The 18927-nt window shown below is 33.3% G+C and overlaps 2 protein-coding genes across 2 annotated transcripts in view; both read left to right on the top strand.

Moving 5' to 3' along the window:
- The first annotated feature begins 243 nt into the window (after positions 1-243).
- On the top strand, positions 244-14562 carry LOC113233527. The gene is made up of 2 exons (XM_026468649.1): positions 244-1202; positions 14439-14562. The coding sequence occupies exons 1-2, from the start codon at positions 244-246 to the stop codon at positions 14560-14562; spliced, it is 1083 nt and encodes a 360-aa protein (XP_026324434.1).
- A 2737-nt stretch (positions 14563-17299) lies between these two features.
- The window catches only part of LOC113233528 (E3 ubiquitin-protein ligase CBL-B), a 142694-nt gene continuing 141066 nt past the window's right edge, over positions 17300-18927 (top strand). The window contains exon 1 of the mRNA XM_026468650.1: positions 17300-17487. Coding sequence (XP_026324435.1) covers positions 17315-17487 — 173 coding nt within the window. The 5' untranslated portion in view covers positions 17300-17314. The remainder of the gene's footprint in view (positions 17488-18927) is intronic.

Consider the following 18927-nt stretch of genomic DNA (forward strand, 5'->3'; position numbering starts at 1 on the left):
GCGACGTTTAATAAACACTCGTTGATAATTTTGGTTTTAATATAATGCGAATGTATATGTGCTGGAAATCTACACACCTACAATAAAATATTGCTAAAAAGTAATTTTATACAATAGGTGTTATATTAGAAATCACACATCAAATAGTTATCGTTTATATAGCCTCCTGTATTCTTATTCTGAAGAATATTAACATACTTTACCTAGACGAAAAAAATCTTTTATAATTTATCTCAATTTCAGATGGATGGAAGAAAGAGTTTTGTTCTTTTCTTAATCGCATTTATTGCGACAGGAACCGGCTTACCAGTGATGACCAGGCAGAGTTTACTGGCACAGAACAAATTCTGTTCAAACCTTCTCAACTTCAACAACTATTTCTATGCTTTGGAAGAAACAAAGAACTTATCAGGCGTTCCTGCTGATATAAGTGTCCATTGGAAGACAGGAAATATCTTCTTCACTCTCATAAGCGACGAAATGAAAATGAATTTACAAGTTTTACATACTAGCGGAGATTCTGAGACAATAAAAGTAGCTGGACTTGGACAATCAACCACTGTTGATAACCTCAACGATATAGTTTACTTAGCTACTGATAATGGAGTTTATAAATATAAAGACGATGGATCTATTGAACTGTATACGGCTTTAGGAGAAGATGTTATGTACATAGCAGTTTCAAATGACGGTTCAACTATGTACGTTGCTACTTGGCCACAAAATCGTGTGCACAAGATAACCTCAGACGGTCAAAAACAGGAGACATTCAGTGTAATACCAAACGGACACGGCTTGACTATAGATACAAGAAATAACATCTATTTCGTAGCAACAAAGACGACGTATATACTAAAGAACGGTTTCACGATTCCTATTAAAATCAAAGGTTTGCCAAGTGATAAGATGACAGGTGTATTCGTCAGTAGATCAGATGAAGTCTTCGGCATGGACGAAAACAGTAACTTGTACCTAATTGACCCAGAAAATGCAAGCGCTAAACATGTAGGTTCCTTCAACGTTAATGGAGTGAACTCTTTCGCGATGGATTCAGCTGATAACGTGCTCATTGGTATTAAAGGATCTTTATTGAAATTCAATGCTTACGAAAAAAGTCCCTGTTCTAAATTTGAGGTTTACGAGTCTAAAACTAAACCAATATCTATTATTAGTGGAAAGCTCGTCCCCAATCCAATAATTAAGTAAGTAACAGTTACACCTTATTTAATTTGGTTCTCCGTATTTATTCCCGTATTGTGGTCAATATAGTATAGCACATATTATTAACTAAACTAACGGAGTCTCACGGTAGTTTTCTAGTTAAGTATACTAGTTATATCATCTTCCTGCTTTCAGCAAATTTTTTTATTTCATTATTTCTCTTATAAACCCGTAAAATTGTAACATTCTGAAATCATCAAGGATTAATGTCATTTTCCTTATTGTTCGTTCTTTTGTAATCTTCGTGGGATTATTAAGATCTCATATGTAATTGTTTCTTATAGATTAATATTGCTGTGTTAATGAATTAACTAATTGATTGTTTATTACTAAGCAATCCGCATCATTGGTGATCACATCTACAAATTGACAATTTTTCAGGACAGAGGTTTAAAAATTCTACGAACAAAATAATCGATAACTTTTTATGCTTATATGTTTTTTATGACACCAAGTGACGGGACGAACCAGTCGTAAGCCTGGTAATAAGCGACACGCCTGTCCATAACAGTTTCAGAGAGCTTTAAATCACAAAGATCTATAGGGCACTGCTACCGAGCCCGTCACCCTGAGGCATAAGTTGACAAGTCTCTTGTGCTTGAAATTACTCAAGCACTCTTACCCTTCAAAACCGGAACGCAGTGATGATCACATTACTGCTTGGCGGCAGAAATGTTTCTTTATATATTGGTTCAGCAACAGCTTAGTACACTTAACATTTACATACATTATTATAATAATACAAAATTTGTTGTGGGAGCCAATTACACTCATAAACAACATAGTTAAATAATAAACTGCTTATAAATTATTATATTTAAAATTTATAAACCAAAATCATATTTAAAAAAAAAAGAAACTACTACGTAACCTAAACAGAGGTATTAGTATTAAAAAGAAACCGTTAAATAACACTAAATGAAATAATTTAAAAATAATCGTTGTATAAATAAAAAATGACTAAGATAAGAGAGTAAGCATGTTTAATTCTAGCTATGGGTATATTATTTTAAAAAATTCTCGTACATTATTTACATTTAATAAAATTGTTATTTTAGAGGAGTTGCAACAATCACACAAATCTGTTTAGGTTTAAGAGTGTGAAGTAAAACCGTGTTAATGTTTTTGTAATTATTAAATGTATTAAAACATATAAATATACTTTCAATTCCTATTATTTACATCAGATTAAAAATTTTGAATAAAAACATTAAAAAAAAATATTTGTCAAACAAAACTTTAATTCAAAAGCTCCAAGTACGTACCCATATTTGACGAGAAAATAGGTAAATGGAGAGTTATAAAATTTCACAATATAGCCACATGTGATCATTTGTCTAACAGTCGATTAATTTAAAATCGTAAAAATTACACGAACTTAATGAAACAAATTATGTACATATGTGAATAACAATGTTACCGACTAATGTCGTTTGAGTAAATATCTTCTAACACGGTTCTAGTCTGCAACGTGTATATATTTATCAGTAAGTATAAGTTTATTTACGTATATTTATATATACATATATTTATGTAGGTATAATATATCGCACTGTTAATACAATAGTGTATTAACTCAAGAAGTATATTTTTTCAGAATCGATGAAAAACGAATTACTTACTTCCCGGGAAAGTTATTAAAATTATGTATAGATCAAACTTTATTACACACATCTAAACTATTAAATATATTTGGAAATAAAAGGGATATATTTTACTCAATACTCATATACTCAAACATAGTGAGGACTGTTTTATCCAGAACTAGTCCATTAAAAGTTTGACTCATTTTGATTTGATTTTAATTGCTTCTTACAATAATATAACAACGGTTTTATTGACATGTAGAGAATCAAATTTTACGTTCAGTAATAGTATAATCTTGGATTTCACGTATTTTGAGTTACAACACTATTGTAATAGCAGTGCGATATCGTTATTTATTAACTATTTGGTAAATTACTGTTTCATTAATATTATTTTTTAACCGATTTCAGAAAAGGAGGAGGTTCTCAATTCGACTGTATGTTCTTTTTTTTATGTTTTTTTTTTGTATGTATGTTACGCGATAACTCCGGTATTTGTGAACCGATTTCCATGATTCTTTTTTTGTTGGAAAGGGGGTATTTCCATAGTGGTCCCATTTCATTTTGAAGAAAATCATCCACCTCAAAGGGTGGCTGTTCACGCATGAAGATTCATTTTTATAAATAGCGCCTAACTTTAATTTAGGAGCAATTACTTTTAGCAATTATTTAGTTGATTTTGCTATTTCTCCAATTGAAGGCGTTTTTCTCTCGATATACTTTGAGTAGTGTCGTAGTGAGAACCTATTTTTATTATCTCCAGTATCAAGTCCTGTATAGTGGCGAACTAGGGGATATTTCAATGAAACTTAGCAAATAGACGTAATTCCACGTACTTTTGAGGTCGGTTTTTTTAGTACTCTGTACTGAGATTATTATACAATTCATTTTCATTTTTATTTGTAAAATTGGCACACTACGTCTCCCGCTCCGATTACTTTTCCTCTACCTCAAAAGCTGATGATGATGATAATAAAACGGTACTCAGGTAAGCCGAGCTTGTCTCGAATTCGTATAAATCCTAATTCTTTCTAGGCATCGAGTGTATAATCAGAAATAGAGGCGAAATGTCATTTAATTTGTTTGAAATCTATTCTGCCATATCATTACTGTGACAACTGCGCTCCGATTGGCTAGCCCGAGTTCGAAACAATTGACGGGTGTCGTCAACTGTTTCACTTCAAATCGACCAGTAAACTTGAGCTTTGCTATAATGGACGAAAATTTCAAAATTACATATTTAATTACCGATGAAATGTCATTCCGTTTGTTTTGTAATTAGATGTTTTGCTGTTTTTCCCACACCACCGAATAGAACAGAACAGCATTGTTAGAGATGTTATCTTTATTACAATAAATACAGAATATTTTTTGGAGTATACGGACACGTACACACGGGTCAGTAGTTGGCTTGTCTATATTTCAGTGCAAATGAGAGTTGATATTTATAAGAGCTGTATCGTTAATGTGTTACCAGGAATATATGGCCCTTATTTCGTCTCTATTTCTGGTTATATACTCGATGTTTCTAGGTTAGAAGTGACAAAAATTTACATTCTGTGTTGAGTCATCAAAGACATTTGGAAGAGCACATTATCTATATTGACATACGGTACGCTTTTGGGAATATTCGAACAAGACATCGGAGCCGGTGTACATTGTAATGTAGATATTAAGACAGTTGCAATGTCAAACTTAAAATATTGATAAGAGGAAGTCATTCATATATTTTCTCCTTAAAACGTTACTTGTTGACATCAAGTATATAACCAGAAATAGAGACGAAATAAGGGTCATTCGTGGAAACTCATCAGGCAAATGGGCCTTATATCAGTTTTAAATATCGACTCTCGTTTGCACTGAAATCACAAATTAGAAAGCTGAAATAGTACAGCACCAACAACTGTAGGTCAGTTGGTATTGATGCAACTGACCTGTGTGTACGTCTCCGTATATTCCAAAACTATTCTGTATTTATCGAGTTCTTAGGTTTTCGTGATTGTTACATACTGTCATTGACAGTTGGTACTGTCAATCAGTTACTGTTTGAACAGTAACTGTACTGTACTGTAACTGGTTGAAGACTGTACCACCTCAGTCAACCGGGACCATGGGACCTGTAAAGGGCCCGAAACGTCGGTTTGTTTGAAAAAACAAATATACGCGATTTAAATCCGGAAAAACATTTCCTATTCTATTCTGTATTTATTGTAATAAAGTTAATATCTCTAACATACCTATAATATAACTGTTCCATTTGGTGACGTAGGAAAAAACATCTAATTACAAAACAAACGAAATCACATTTCATCGCTAATTAATAATAATAACAATAATAACGCACACACTTAACATAGCCCCGCACTAGGGAAACCCTGTGTCGTGGGTGCCATGGACACACACATATACAACCACAAATTACACCCAAACTCACGAGAGAAATAAATGAAGGCCATAGAAATATTTTTCCCGGCCCGGGAATCGAACCTGGGACCTCTGCGTGGCAGTCCGGCACGGCACGGACATGGTAACCGTTCGGCCACGGAGGCAGGTAAAATAATTAAATACAAAATATTAAATATGCAACTTCTCAATTTCTCAAAAACTCAAGTTAAACTGGGCGCTTTGAAGTGAAACAATTGACGACGCCCGTCAATTGTTTCGAATTCGGGCTGGCCAATCGGAGCGCAGTTGTCACCGTAATGATTCGGCAGAATAGTTTTCAATCAAATTAAATGACATTTCGTCTCTATTTCTGGTTATATACTCGATGCTTGTTGAGCAATCACTCCACACGCTCGATGATTGATGTGTATGCTATTTATACATTGAAATTGTATTATTTATTTAAGTTTAAAAAGAGTCATAAATACATACCTTATAGACAAACATACATAATATTATAATAAAATACTAATTATTTACACATATCGTCCCAGACGCGTGACGCAACGCGGGTGCTTGGTAACCGTCCTCGGAAATGACGGTACATGACACCCCTTGGCCAAAATTTCTCCTTCATGAAGGTCGACAGATGTTCGATTCGAGTGGTCTTAGAAGGCTACTCTTCCGAATATATGGCGATAGATGCCTCAGGGTTCCGTACTGTCTGCAACTCTCTTTCTGCTGCATGTCATTGATGTTAATTCCAGGTAGCTTTGCGTATGCTGATGACAGCACAGTTGTAGACAGGTACTTGACCAATGCAAGGGTCAGTGGAGAGGAAACCCAGTCTTATCGAGAGTCCATGGTTAGCCGTTTAGATTTGACACTCCAGGCAGTCTCCGATTTGTCAAATTCAACTCTACCAAAACGCAGGCGTGTCTATTCTCCACAAAACGGAGTCCCTTTGAGCTGAATCCGACTTTTCGTGATATATCCATACCGATAGCCAACTATCTCCAGCTACTTGGAATGGACCTGCCGTCCAATTTGAACTTCGGCAGATACATTGAATCCTTGGACAAAAATGCAGCAAGGAAGCTTGGGATCCTTTCCAGGGTGAGACGTTACTTTACACTGGGACAGTTGCTTCAGCTGTACCAAGCACAACTCCGATCGTGTTTGGAGTACTGCTGACACCTTTGGGATGACTCTGGTACGTATCAACTGGCTTCTTTGGATACAATTGACAACCGTGACAAGAGGCTTATAGGTGACTCGGAATTAGTGGAGGCGAAGCTGCAGAGCCTTGAACACCGCCGTAAAGTTGCCTGCTTATCGGTATTTTACAGGATATATCACGGAGAGTGTGCGATAGAATTACACGATTTAATTCCGCCCTCCCCTTTGTATCACCGGGGGACTAGGTGTAGGCTTGGGTTCCACCCCTATGTTGTGAATATTCCAAAGATTCGCACGAAGCGTTACGCTTCCATATTTATGTGGCGAACGGCTATGGAGTGGAATTCCCTGCCCGCAGACTTGTTCCCTAAACGTTATAACTTAGGTCTTTTCAAGGCGAGAGTGAATAGGTATTATTTAGGTGTGCATGCTCCATCATCGACCTCATCGTCACTTTACATCAGGTGAGATGGAGGTCAAATGCGCACTTATATTTCATAAAAAAAAACCAAACCACTCGACCTCTGGGTGAGATGGGCCTTCACTATATACTCCACAATATCCGTAAACTTTGTGGAGTATTTAAAACGGGACACCTATAGTACCGTCGTCGGTACCGCTGGACGCAATAGATGATTAGGGCCGTAAGGGCAGTGCCACTAAGGTTACGGCTGATGTAATTCTTTTTCTTTTCCACCTTTTTGAAAACGTCTCTTATCGCACTGGTCAATTGGTCAACTTATTAATTGATTTAGTACACTTGACTGTTGCTTATTACTGCAATAACTAGATTTTTTAATTTGAGCTGTTCATTATGCGCCCATATTAGTAAATTTAAAAAAAAGATAAAGCGAGTCATCTAACACATCCACACAAACACACGCACTTAAGTAATCGTCACACCCTGTCTTCCAGTACAAATGGTAGAGTTCGATGGAAATATCTAGAACCATCCGACTTCGTTCAACGAATAAAGCATTGATTTTCAACGGCCATCTTAAAACTAGGTAAAAACACTTTTACTATAATAAAGAAGCTCTCTGAAGTTTTAATCTTGTTTTTAAAGAATGAACGAGAAATTAAGCAAAAGAGCATTCATTGCCTTAATAAATTCAAATATTATATTCTTGATAAAAAAAACTACTGAATTTATTACAAATACGATTAAGGTGCATAATAAGTACAATAGAAATTTCTAGAGTCCGAACTTTTGAATTATACGAATTCTAATAACCTATTTCATTCTAATGAATCATTTGATATTGTAATTTTCTTGCTAATACCAATTAGAAGTTTACCTTAACCGTTAACATATAAATTTCATATTCGATTAAGGTTACGTAGTGACATTCTTTATTTGAATTATTGGATGTTTTTCTATAAAACATTGTCTTTATCAGAACTTCGTAACTGTACTTAAGTAATAAATTTTAAAGGTGTGCCTTAAATGTTTACCAATAAGGTCAACATTTATAGTAACTTTTTACAAGATCAAAGAATTTCTTAATTTATATTCGCCCGTTTCCATAAAAACCCGAATGGTTCCGATGTTTGAATTTTTAAAAGTAATACCTTATGTTTAACCTTGAAATAAAGGCGTTAACGTAGCTAGTTGGCATGGTTATGGTATCAAATGCAATTTCTTTCTTTCTTTCTTTCTTTCTAACTACTCATAAGTGTATGTTTGTGTTTCGAAAAAACTTGGATTTTCTTCTGTGTATAAGTAAAAATACTTAATTATCGCGATAAATACTTATGGATACGGCCATTATTAAGGCTAGTTTTACAAACCTGAAACATTTTAACCGGTATTCCTATTATACCTTATAGCACCAAATACATTCAATCATAGAAAAACAAGCAAGCAAGTTGTATGTGTAGTATGTGCAGCGCAACGTTCGGGCTATTGCAGGCTGCGCTCATAATAGCGTGTTACTAAACCTATATCAAGCCCACATATGTACCACTATTGTACACAACTCTTCTTTATAAATGTTTACAACTAATGCCTCCTTTAATATTTTTTAGTTATCATTCAAATCGATGAACAGTTGTTGTAGGTGTGGAAATAATTTATCTGAATTTTCGAAAGATTAAATTTCTTTGTATTATTCTGTAAGACATAATACAAAGAAATGTATCAAAATAAAAAATATCTTTATTTCATAAGTATGCAAATTACACTTGTAATCGTCACAACACTACTACATATTCGTAAAACAGATTTCCCTGAGAAGAATGAATAAGAAACTCTAGGTGTTGCTCTGTGTAAACAGATATTTGTTCACTTTTATCATTTTAAATATTTATTTCGAATATCATATCGACGATTTACTTTCTCAAACTCGTATCTTATAAAAAGTGATTGCTTGTTCAGGAAACGGCAAAACTTTCTATTTATTTTAAATTTCTGTAAATTTGGATCAATTACTTTAAAAATACTGAACTGAACGAAATATGCTGTGAAATCAGCCTGCAACATTTGTATATACAATCCATTTTTTTTGCTTTAATTTTGTGCTTTAAGATACGAGTTTAAGAAAGTAAGGTGACGATATATAAATACAACCTGAAAGAGCGCATTGGATCTGGTTTCGAGTTAATTAAAAATAACCGGTGTATAAATGCCTGCATTAAATTCGATTGATCATTTCATAACAAGACCTGTTGAAATTTTGGGAAATTAAAAAATATTTTTCCTAAGCCCTTTTGTACACGCAAATTTCTTTTTCACTTTTGCCAAATTTAAATTCAATACGAATTCCTTGTTTGTATAAAGGTAAATGACCGCTTTAGATTAGTCACCGCCCGGGTGTTTTTGTGAGTTTTGATAACCTTTTAGTTTGAGGTTAAATTCTCTATTGTACTGATAATATAGACGTTAATAATTTGTAAATAAACTGTTGCTCTTCTCTTTATAATTTCATTTCTTCAACATTTACTTTTATATAGTATGTAAACCGATAGTATGTAAACAGGACGTATTAGCCTGGTATTAAAAACGTAAGTTTGAGTGAGATAAAACGTGCCAATAATTGAAATTAAAGCGTAATATAGGGTGCTTTAACTTATATATAAAACAAAAAATACCGATATATACCGGATATTGGTTATTTTTATGTACGTAAGCTTGAAGTATTGATAACCAATTTTTCCACATATAAGGTGCAACAAATCGACTCATCCGAAGAACAGAGTCCGATGTGATTATATAGCGAAAAGAGAATAAGTACGTTACGTGAACAATTTCGTTATTCAAACTAGGTCCTATGTAAAGGTATTTTGAGAAATTATGTATCTTACTTCGTTTCGGAAATATAAAATCGAACAAAGGTCGATCTGACATCCACAGCGAAGAAGAACGAACGAAATGTACTATGTCCTGAGAACAACTAGTCTTACACATAGACCTTTGTTCTACGGATGTGTCGAATAGTTGTTGTCATATTCTGGCACTATTGGGTATGGGCTTTTTTTATGTTATCAATTGACGAGACGAACAAGTCATGCTCACGTCACCTTATGATAAGCGATACCCTTGTCCATAACAGTTGCAGTGTTCTCAGAGCTATAAATCGCAAAGATCTGAGGAGTACTGCCACTACGTCTGTCATCCTGAGATATAAGTTGACAAATACCGTATGCCTGTAATTTCAACAGCACACTCACGTTACTACTTGGAGACAGAAATAGGAAAGGTGGCATTATTTTCTTCGACGAACTCTTTCACAAGAAGCTCTACTGCCACTAGAATCGTTTGTGCTATCACTACTTCTTCTTGTAGAGAACAAAATGTTATACGAAATAATTCACCAAATAAAACAGACGACTTGAAGCACTGTCGATCGACATCGACGAACGTTTGGATTATGGACGAGAAGAAAGTTGTTTTAACACATAAGTTTTAAACTAAAGGTAGGTGGTTACTAATTAGAACGTAAGGGTATACGTTTAATGTTACGCACACGACACCAAATACTGTAGTAACTCAGAACAGACTAGACGAAACAGAACGAACTAGAGGACTTTACGAATTTTTCTATGTGCGTGTTGCAGATGGTTGTTTTTGGGTTTCAACGACTTTTTGCCGTAACGCCATCTGTGAGAAATCTATGAAAGTTTTCTTAAAAGTCTCAAAAATAATTGAATATCATCGCGGTCAAACATCGTCACATTAACATCGTAAACTTAAAAATCGTGATTAAAATTTTAAAATTAAAAAAAGGTTAATGAGACCAATATTTGTTGTCGTTTATAAATGGAAAATTAAGTATTATGCACATTATGCATAAATAATAATAATCACATTATTTTCAAAAATAATAATAATAAAACCATTTATTTATCTTAACACATCAATAAATTTGACAATATTTAGTTTCAAGTGAGATTTATTAACTTCACTTAACAATGTTACAATTACAATTTTGCTATGTTTTTAAATGTATCCCAATTAATTGTAGAGAGGCTCATCAAGGATCGAAATGCTTAAGTATTAATTCAGGTTAACATTTATAATGGATAAAGTGCTTTGTGTCTGAAATGTGCCAAATGTCAATCTCAAAAAAGTCACAAGCCGAATCGTTGTCACATAAATTTTCATTCATATTTACTTAGTTTCTTCATTGTTTTTTAGTTTTTCATTTTTAATAAAAAAAATAAACAAACAGAACTATGATTTAGCATGAATTATTATCGGACATACACACATAAAAAAGGATCAAGCTCGTTTGATAATCACTAAAAATCAGGATTTTCTTAATTAATTTTGTTAACATCGACGGCCTTTTTTGATCAATTTTATAATTTGAATTTGAAAATGAAATTGACCAAACAATCCGTTGGTTTAAGAAAAAAAATTAAAAAATATGATTTTAAATTTTTATTGAATTGATATTAAATTATTTTTTGTGAAATTATTCCACTAGTTTGTTGTCTTTGTATTAATAAAAAACATGATTTTCAGTAATTTGCAAAAATGTGCTTGATACCCTACAGTAATAACCGCACGCTATGAGTGAGAGTCAGAATGGCGGGCTTACCTTAACGGATCCTGACAAATTTGGTATCAAGAACATATACCTAATTTGTACTATTTAGTACCTTTGTTTAAAAAATTTGTACCTCCATCAGAACGAAGTTATAGCAATATCAAAGGTACGCCCGCCGTATTGAATGTCAATATGGCGGGTGCACCTCGGATTACCAGTATTTATTTAATAACTACAAAAACTTCTTATTACAAAAATTTATAAATTAATAGTACTCTGAAGTGAAGGAAACTCCAGCTCGATCTGCTGGTTAGTTTCTGAGAAATACGACAAAATATGTAGTGATTTCAGAGTGCCTTGATGTGCACCTTAACGAATCCTGACATATTTGGTACCTAAAAAATTTAACAAAATTCTTCTATTTAGTACTTATTCTTAAAAATTTGTACCTCTATCATAACGAAGTTAAAGCGAAATCAGTATTGTAAACATTTTCGTAATTTTTTTACTAAATTTCCGCCATTTATTTGGGTAAATAGGCAAAGGTTCCAACATACAGCCTCTTCATATTATTATATAAGTATCTTTCCTTATAGTTTTTATTTATTACTACCTAGCTGATACCTGCAACTTCGTCTGCGTAAAAAAAACTAAGTACTTCGAGGAGCCAGCCTAATACTATTACACAGTTCTATTGGTTAGCCATACACACTTTCATAATATAATATTATATACTGGGCGTCTCACGACTATACTACACGGAGAGAAAGTGCTTTAAATACAGTAGATTGAAAATTTTATTAAAAGAGAACTTCGTTTTGATTTTACACACAATTCTAACTGCATTTAAAATTTTTATTGAATTGATATTCAATTCATTTTTGTGAAATTACTCCACTAGTTTGTTATAATTATTAATACAAAGATCGAACACTCGGAAAAAATTTCTTCAATCTGGCCGGATTCGAACCGATGTCTTCTAGCTTTCAGCGAACCTCACGATTTTTTCTATGTGCTTGCGTTGTGTCTTTGTATTTGGTTTTTCAACGACTTTTTAGTCGTAGCGCCATCTATGAGAAATCTATGAAAGATTTATCATCCAGTTAGTACCTTTACAGCTACCAGTCCCGGCGAGAGAAGTCGCTATTCGCTGTATTTTAAATTTTTATTGAATTGATATTCCATTATGTTTTGTGAAATTACTCCACTAATTTGTTATAACTTTTATTGAATTTCATGAATTTCGCCAGAACTGGTAGCTGTAAAGGTACTAACTGGATGATAAATCTTTCATAGATTTCTCATAAATGGCACGACGACTAAAAAGTCGTTGAAAAACCAAATACAAAGACACGACACAAGCACATAGAAAAATTCGTGAGGTCCGCTGGTTCGTTCCGTGACTTAGTTGGTATAGCGTCTGGCACGGTATGCTAGAAAACGTCGGTTCGAATCCGGCCAAATCGAAGAAAGTTTTTCTGAGTGTTCGATCTTTGTATTAATAATTATAACAATTCTAACTGCATTCAAAGAATCTTAAACAATCGCATGTCTAAGCCGGGAATCGATCCCGCCAAATGTGAAAAAATAAACACCTGTAATTTATACTACACTGATCAAAAGCCTCTTTCATATTAAGAATTGTTTTCTTCTAAATAACATAGCATCTTAAACAAAAGGCAGACCATGAAATTTAACATTCAATTAAAATAATGAGGTACATTTAACTGCAACTTACAATCAATATGTGTTATCAAATGCTCAAAATGTGTCTCATTCTGTAGTATACAAATTGCCACTCTTTTGATAATTTCGCTTCCCGTTAATTAATTAATTTTTTCATGGTGTATGTTTAAAATTATATAGATTGAAAGTTTGTGCTTATTAGTAATACTTTAAAATGATAATGTCAGTTGGCATGACCGCGTCAAAATCAGAGCAAAGGCTCACTCATTTTCCTGAACCAAATTTCAAATTAAATGTTAAATTTCATGGTCTTTCTTTTATTTAAGATGTCATGTTATTCAGAATAAAACAATCCTTCTGATTGAGCTTTCGAACAGTATACTACTATATTTGGCGGGTTCAATTCCCCGTTCAGACGGGTGATAATTAAAAAATCTTTGAATTGAGTTCGAATTGTTTTTAGAATCAAAATGGAAGTTTTCTTGCAGTAAATTTTCTATCGACGGTATTTAAGATAGCATTGGCGAGGGTGTCCATATAACTCGATTTTCACAGACTTGACTATAAATTTTCACGTATTATCAAATACTACATTTTGTGCTAAATTTTATGTATAAAATAAGTTAACCAGTGAAATGAACTATATACTAATTTGCTTGCTAATAGTTTTGTTTAAGTGTCGCCTAAGTGCCACTTTTGCTTAAGGTAGGTGTTCTTTCTTTTGCTCCGGCTATAATAATACAATTGTCACGCCTCGCCACTGTAAGGTATATAGGTACTTTCCCTCCATGTGGCATAGCTGTGAGACGCCTTGTATACCATGTCACCCCCTTTTTTTTTGTGACAAACAACAGTCTATTTCCTTCTCCTGCGTCACATTTATCTTTAGACCGAAATTCATCATAATGGTCCAGTAGTTTAGGCGTGATAACTGTCTGTTACAGACAAACTTTGGTTTGGATCTTTACACTGAATACAACTTACAGTAATAATGAGAATCTGTGATGGAAAGACGGAATGACAAACACTAATTTTTCGTTATGTTAGGTACTAATAAATTTGGATATTATTCTTAGTAGATACTTTAGATTTATACTTGACGAAGAAGCGTTACAAAATTAGCTTTAAACTTTATTTATCTTCCACGAAGAGATCCTCGATTTGATTTTCGGTAGGGCCAATAAATTCCCCTATTTCGTATTATTATTATTTTATTTTCTGTAATTAGTACCCACGAAAGCGACATTTTATACTATTTTAAAAAATTAATTCAATTCAAACATCTTGTAGAACCACCTTTTGAGCAGGCAGGTCTTTATAATTAGATTTACCCGAAACCTTTCATTGTAATGAAATTTCAAGACATAAAATGGTTTTTATTCTTTTGCAGTTCTACCTCAGCACAACCAGAAGAGGCTCCACCACAGAAGGGAAAAAGACACTCGAAAAAAAAGAAACTCACGAAGATAACCACAACTACCACCGAAGCAGATGAAGATGACGAAGAAGAATAAGTTTTTATTTCTATGATTAATTTGTTTTAATACTTTTACATTAACCTCATGTTATCAGTATTTGTTAAACATTATCTATTTCCATTGAATAATGCAAATTATATACCTAGGTTTTTGTTTAAACAATTTTTAATTTATCTGCCATCCAGCGATGACATTAAGAACTACATAGTATAATAACAACGTCATCTCTAGAACATTTATCGTACTAGTCCCAAAATGTTTGTGGCGTCATCTATACAAGAATCGACAAATTAAAATAAGAGGGCAAATTCATTCCTTAGCTGTAAAGCCACCTAATGTGATTAGTACTTAACATGGTCAATAGATGGTGGTTGATCATGCATAGCGTTTTGTTTCTGACAAAGATTCTATTAATAATTTAAAAAAAAAATCATTATATGAAAACTTAACTATATGCCTACTATTTGTTAAACAAAATGACAAACATCTAGTACTACTCACTTATCCAGATTACAATAAGATTTTTCTCTGCATATTTTGGTTTTACTTTTTGAAATAAGACTTAGGAAATCCAAAACGCTGTATACCAAGTATTGCCATACGAAAAAGCCTTTCAACAAGTCGGGAGATCTTTTTTGTTCTTTAAAAAAAATTTGACGGATTCGGGTGTCGATTCAGAACCTCACGAATACTCATTTGTCAACCGGTTCGATTTTATACAATACAGTACAATACAATATACAATACAATAAGCTTTATTTCTCTCAATAAGGTTATAGTTACAGTATATGAATACATTAAAAATACAATTATTAGTTACAAATAAATAAAAATAACAAATATCAAGTGCTTTGGTGAGAGCTGGAGTCTGTACTAGGTTGGATACCTGTGTTACAGATCACCAGGCTCACTCCCTCTTAGTGTAACAAAACGTGACACAAACTTAATACAAAAATACAGATAATTTACAAAATAAAGCATAGGCTATCTAGTGCAAAAATGTGTGTTCGTGCGTATGTGGGTGTGTGTGCGTATGTGGGTGTGTGTGTGTGTGCGGGTGTGTGCATGCGTGAGTGCGTGCGTACATGTGTGTGTGTGTGTGTGTGTCTGTGTGTGTGTGTGTGTGTGTGTGTGTGTGAGAGAGAGAGTGAGTGTGAGTGCGTACGAGTGTGTGTGCGTGCGTGTGTGTGTGAATGCTACTTTGTTCAGTAAAGTACCTAAGTATGTTTTCAGTCGACTCGTAGTCGAGAGTGGACAGCCAATAAGTAATAACTTTTTTACATTCCGCTCTGCACAATGGATGAATATTAAGGATTTTGTTTAATTTATTATAGACATATCCTCCTAGAAAATAAAAATGACGTTGAGCTAAACTAGTGGAAACACTAACTGAGGGACAAACAATATGTTTACGACGTACGGAGTACAATTTATTTTTATCCGATTAAGTTTATCGATTCTTTAAAAAAGTGTTTTTGAGTGCCTTATCAATCAAACCGGTTATAAATTCTTGGATTCTATGAAATAATTTCTGCATTTGTGCACTCTTGCCTCTAAAATACTAATAAACGATGTTACTATGTTTAGTACGCCATATAAATTAGATCCCTTTGCGGTTCCTAATTTGACTAATCTGAAAAAAAAACACACACAGTTCAGTTAATTAGAAGGATAGAAAACATGGGAAAAGAAAAAAGAAAGCGATTACGCATATGTATAAACGATTATGTTACTAAATTAAGCAAGCCCCAATGTTAGTCAGAGACTTTAAATGTCTTCGAATTGTTTTGCAAGCGTTCTCAAATTTGTAGGCTTAAAGTGACAATGACTCGAAGATATAGATGCGTACGTAGCCTAAATTATGAAAATATTATTACATGACATTTCCAGCGCATTTCGTTTAAAGAATTGGTGTAGTAAAAGCTGTCATTTATTAAATTTGACATTCATAGAATCTGTTATTTCGGCTGTCACTGTCAAAATTTGTCATTATTAATACACAGGTTATTATTATAAATCCGTTAAACTGAATAAACACAGCTTGTAGTCAATTCTTTGATATCTATGTTGTCGGTTAAAAGGAATATAATTATTTCATTTATTAATATCAATAGAACTTAAACACTAATACCGTTATTCACAATTATTTCCAGAAATCACCCCTTTTTATGGCAACACCAAATTTCCAACCTCAAACTCCCTACTATTTGTCAAATTGGCAATTGTCATACGCGTCGGAGATGTGTCAATGAGCGATCGTTGTCGTCGAATTATATGTGTCGTATCAATTGTAGTGCGAATAAGCAATGATGAGAAAACATGCACTGGACTACCTAAATATAAAGTGATGTGTGTGTTTTAGGTTCAGTGTTTTTGTAAAAATTGTTGTTTTCGATTTGTATGTCACAGACTATTCAACATGGCGGCGGCCCGACATAAGTCACAACAGAAGAATATTTCTTCAATATTTTCGAAACTTCATGGTGCTTTTTCTGATGCCGTATGCACAAACAAACTCGCCACAGACAAACGGACCTTAGATAAGACTTGGAAACTAATGGATAAAGTGGTCAAACTATGTCAACACCATAAAATGAACTTGAAAAATAGTCCACCGTTTATTCTAGATATTTTGCCTGATACATATCAGCGTTTGCGGATTATTTACTCGAAGTATGAGGATAATATGCAGGCGTTGAATAATAATGAACATTTTAATATATTTATTAATAATTTAATAAGGAAATGTAAGCAAGCGATTAAGTTGTTTAAAGAGGGAAAAGAGAAAATGTTCGATGAGAATAGTCACTATAGAAGGAACCTAACGAAGCTGAGTCTGGTGTTTAGCCACATGCTGAGTGAGTTGAAGGCGATGTTTCCTAATGGGACCTTCGCTGGAGACCAATTTCGCATCACGAAGAGCGACGCGGCAGAGTTCTGGCGCAACAACTTTGGGAACAGGTATGTAGGTGTTTACTTCTTTCATCGGCGGTTACCTTTGTACAATATTTCTTCATGAACATGTTTTCTAGCCGATTCCACTAGTGATTTATAGTTGATTCTATATTTCACTTATAGGTTATGTTATGCCTGAATAAAGCTATTCAAACTTGGATTATATCGTTCCTGAGTGCACATCTAACAGAAAAATCGCGTCGCCAATGATCTGCGCATTTATGCATCCAAATTTCTTGGATTTACTTATTATTATTACATAGGCATTATTATGCTGCCAAATACAAAAAGTTCTTCACTCATAGCTATTTACAAATTCTGCTGCAGATTTTTCTATATTTCCCTAAAAGACCATATAATTTTCACATAACTACTCCATAGATAGGTACTTAAACAAAATAAAATTTGAAACTCAAAACAGTTTGTATTTTTATTTATTATGATGCCTTTATTTTGTGCAAAAGTAACCTGCATGTCAAAACAGTAAGGTGTGATATTATATTCAGGACATCCATATTTAAATTTAAATTGACTTGGTAATAATAATTTCGTTTACTAAAAACATGTGTGTAAACAGGTGTTTAAAAAGGGTAAAAGTACACTAAACAACTATGTTTACACTCTGCATATTTCTAGTCATGGTGACGTACTGGTGTTGGAATAAGATATAAAAATTATGAATTTGGGTTCTAGCCGTACGTAGGAATTACCTCCAAATGCTAGATAGGACCCTTAATATTAACAAGCACAATCCAGCCTTGAATCTATGTGAGAGCAATGACTTTGAATTCTGACCATGTTGTGAAAGACAGCGCTTTTGCTTTTCTTATGCCATTGCTGCCTCTGATGAGTTTAAGAAATTATTCTGCTATATACTGTATTCTAGTGCATTTATGGTGATCACTAGGGCTTGGATAAATGTGCAGTGTAAAGTACAACATATGTACTTATAATATGGGCAAAAAGTCTTGAAATATAGAGATAAAAAAAAACAACTATTTTCACATGCACTACCCTTAATTTTATTCCACTTTTTTAATATATTTTTTAATAAATTTTTTTTTTGTTATTGTTACTACACACATTTACATGATTTTTAAAATTTTCTCAATTAAAATTCTGTTTGTTTGGTCGGAACAACGCTTTATGCTGGCTGAATGATCTTTCGACGTCACAGGATGTGACTGGAGCAAACTGAAATTTGCACAAGTCTGCAAGTGTGTATACTGTAAATTTTTGTAGTATATTAAATACTTTATTTTTTTTCAAGTACATGCATATAATTAAATAAAATATCACGTAATATTGAGAATATGGATTATTGCAAGTTTCACATAGAAATATCGAAAATAAAAGTAACTTTTTTGATTCTAAATATCATTATTTTTGTAGAAAACAAATTAAAGAATGTCAATTATCAAAATAAAAGATATGTAATTACATATT

Source organism: Hyposmocoma kahamanoa, unplaced genomic scaffold (genome assembly GCF_003589595.1).
Source record: "Hyposmocoma kahamanoa isolate Upper Pololo Valley unplaced genomic scaffold, ASM358959v1 79, whole genome shotgun sequence".
Lineage (NCBI taxonomy): Eukaryota > Metazoa > Arthropoda > Insecta > Lepidoptera > Cosmopterigidae > Hyposmocoma > Hyposmocoma kahamanoa.

Excerpts from the sequence above, each read along its gene's own strand:
- LOC113233527 (XM_026468649.1), top strand. The coding sequence starts at position 244 with ATGGATGGAAGAAAGAGTTTTGTTCTTTTCTTAATCGCATTTATTGCG. Across the intron at positions 1,203-14,438 it reads GTCCCCAATCCAATAATTAA|TTCTACCTCAGCACAACCAG; the intron begins GTAAGTAACAGT and ends ATTCTTTTGCAG.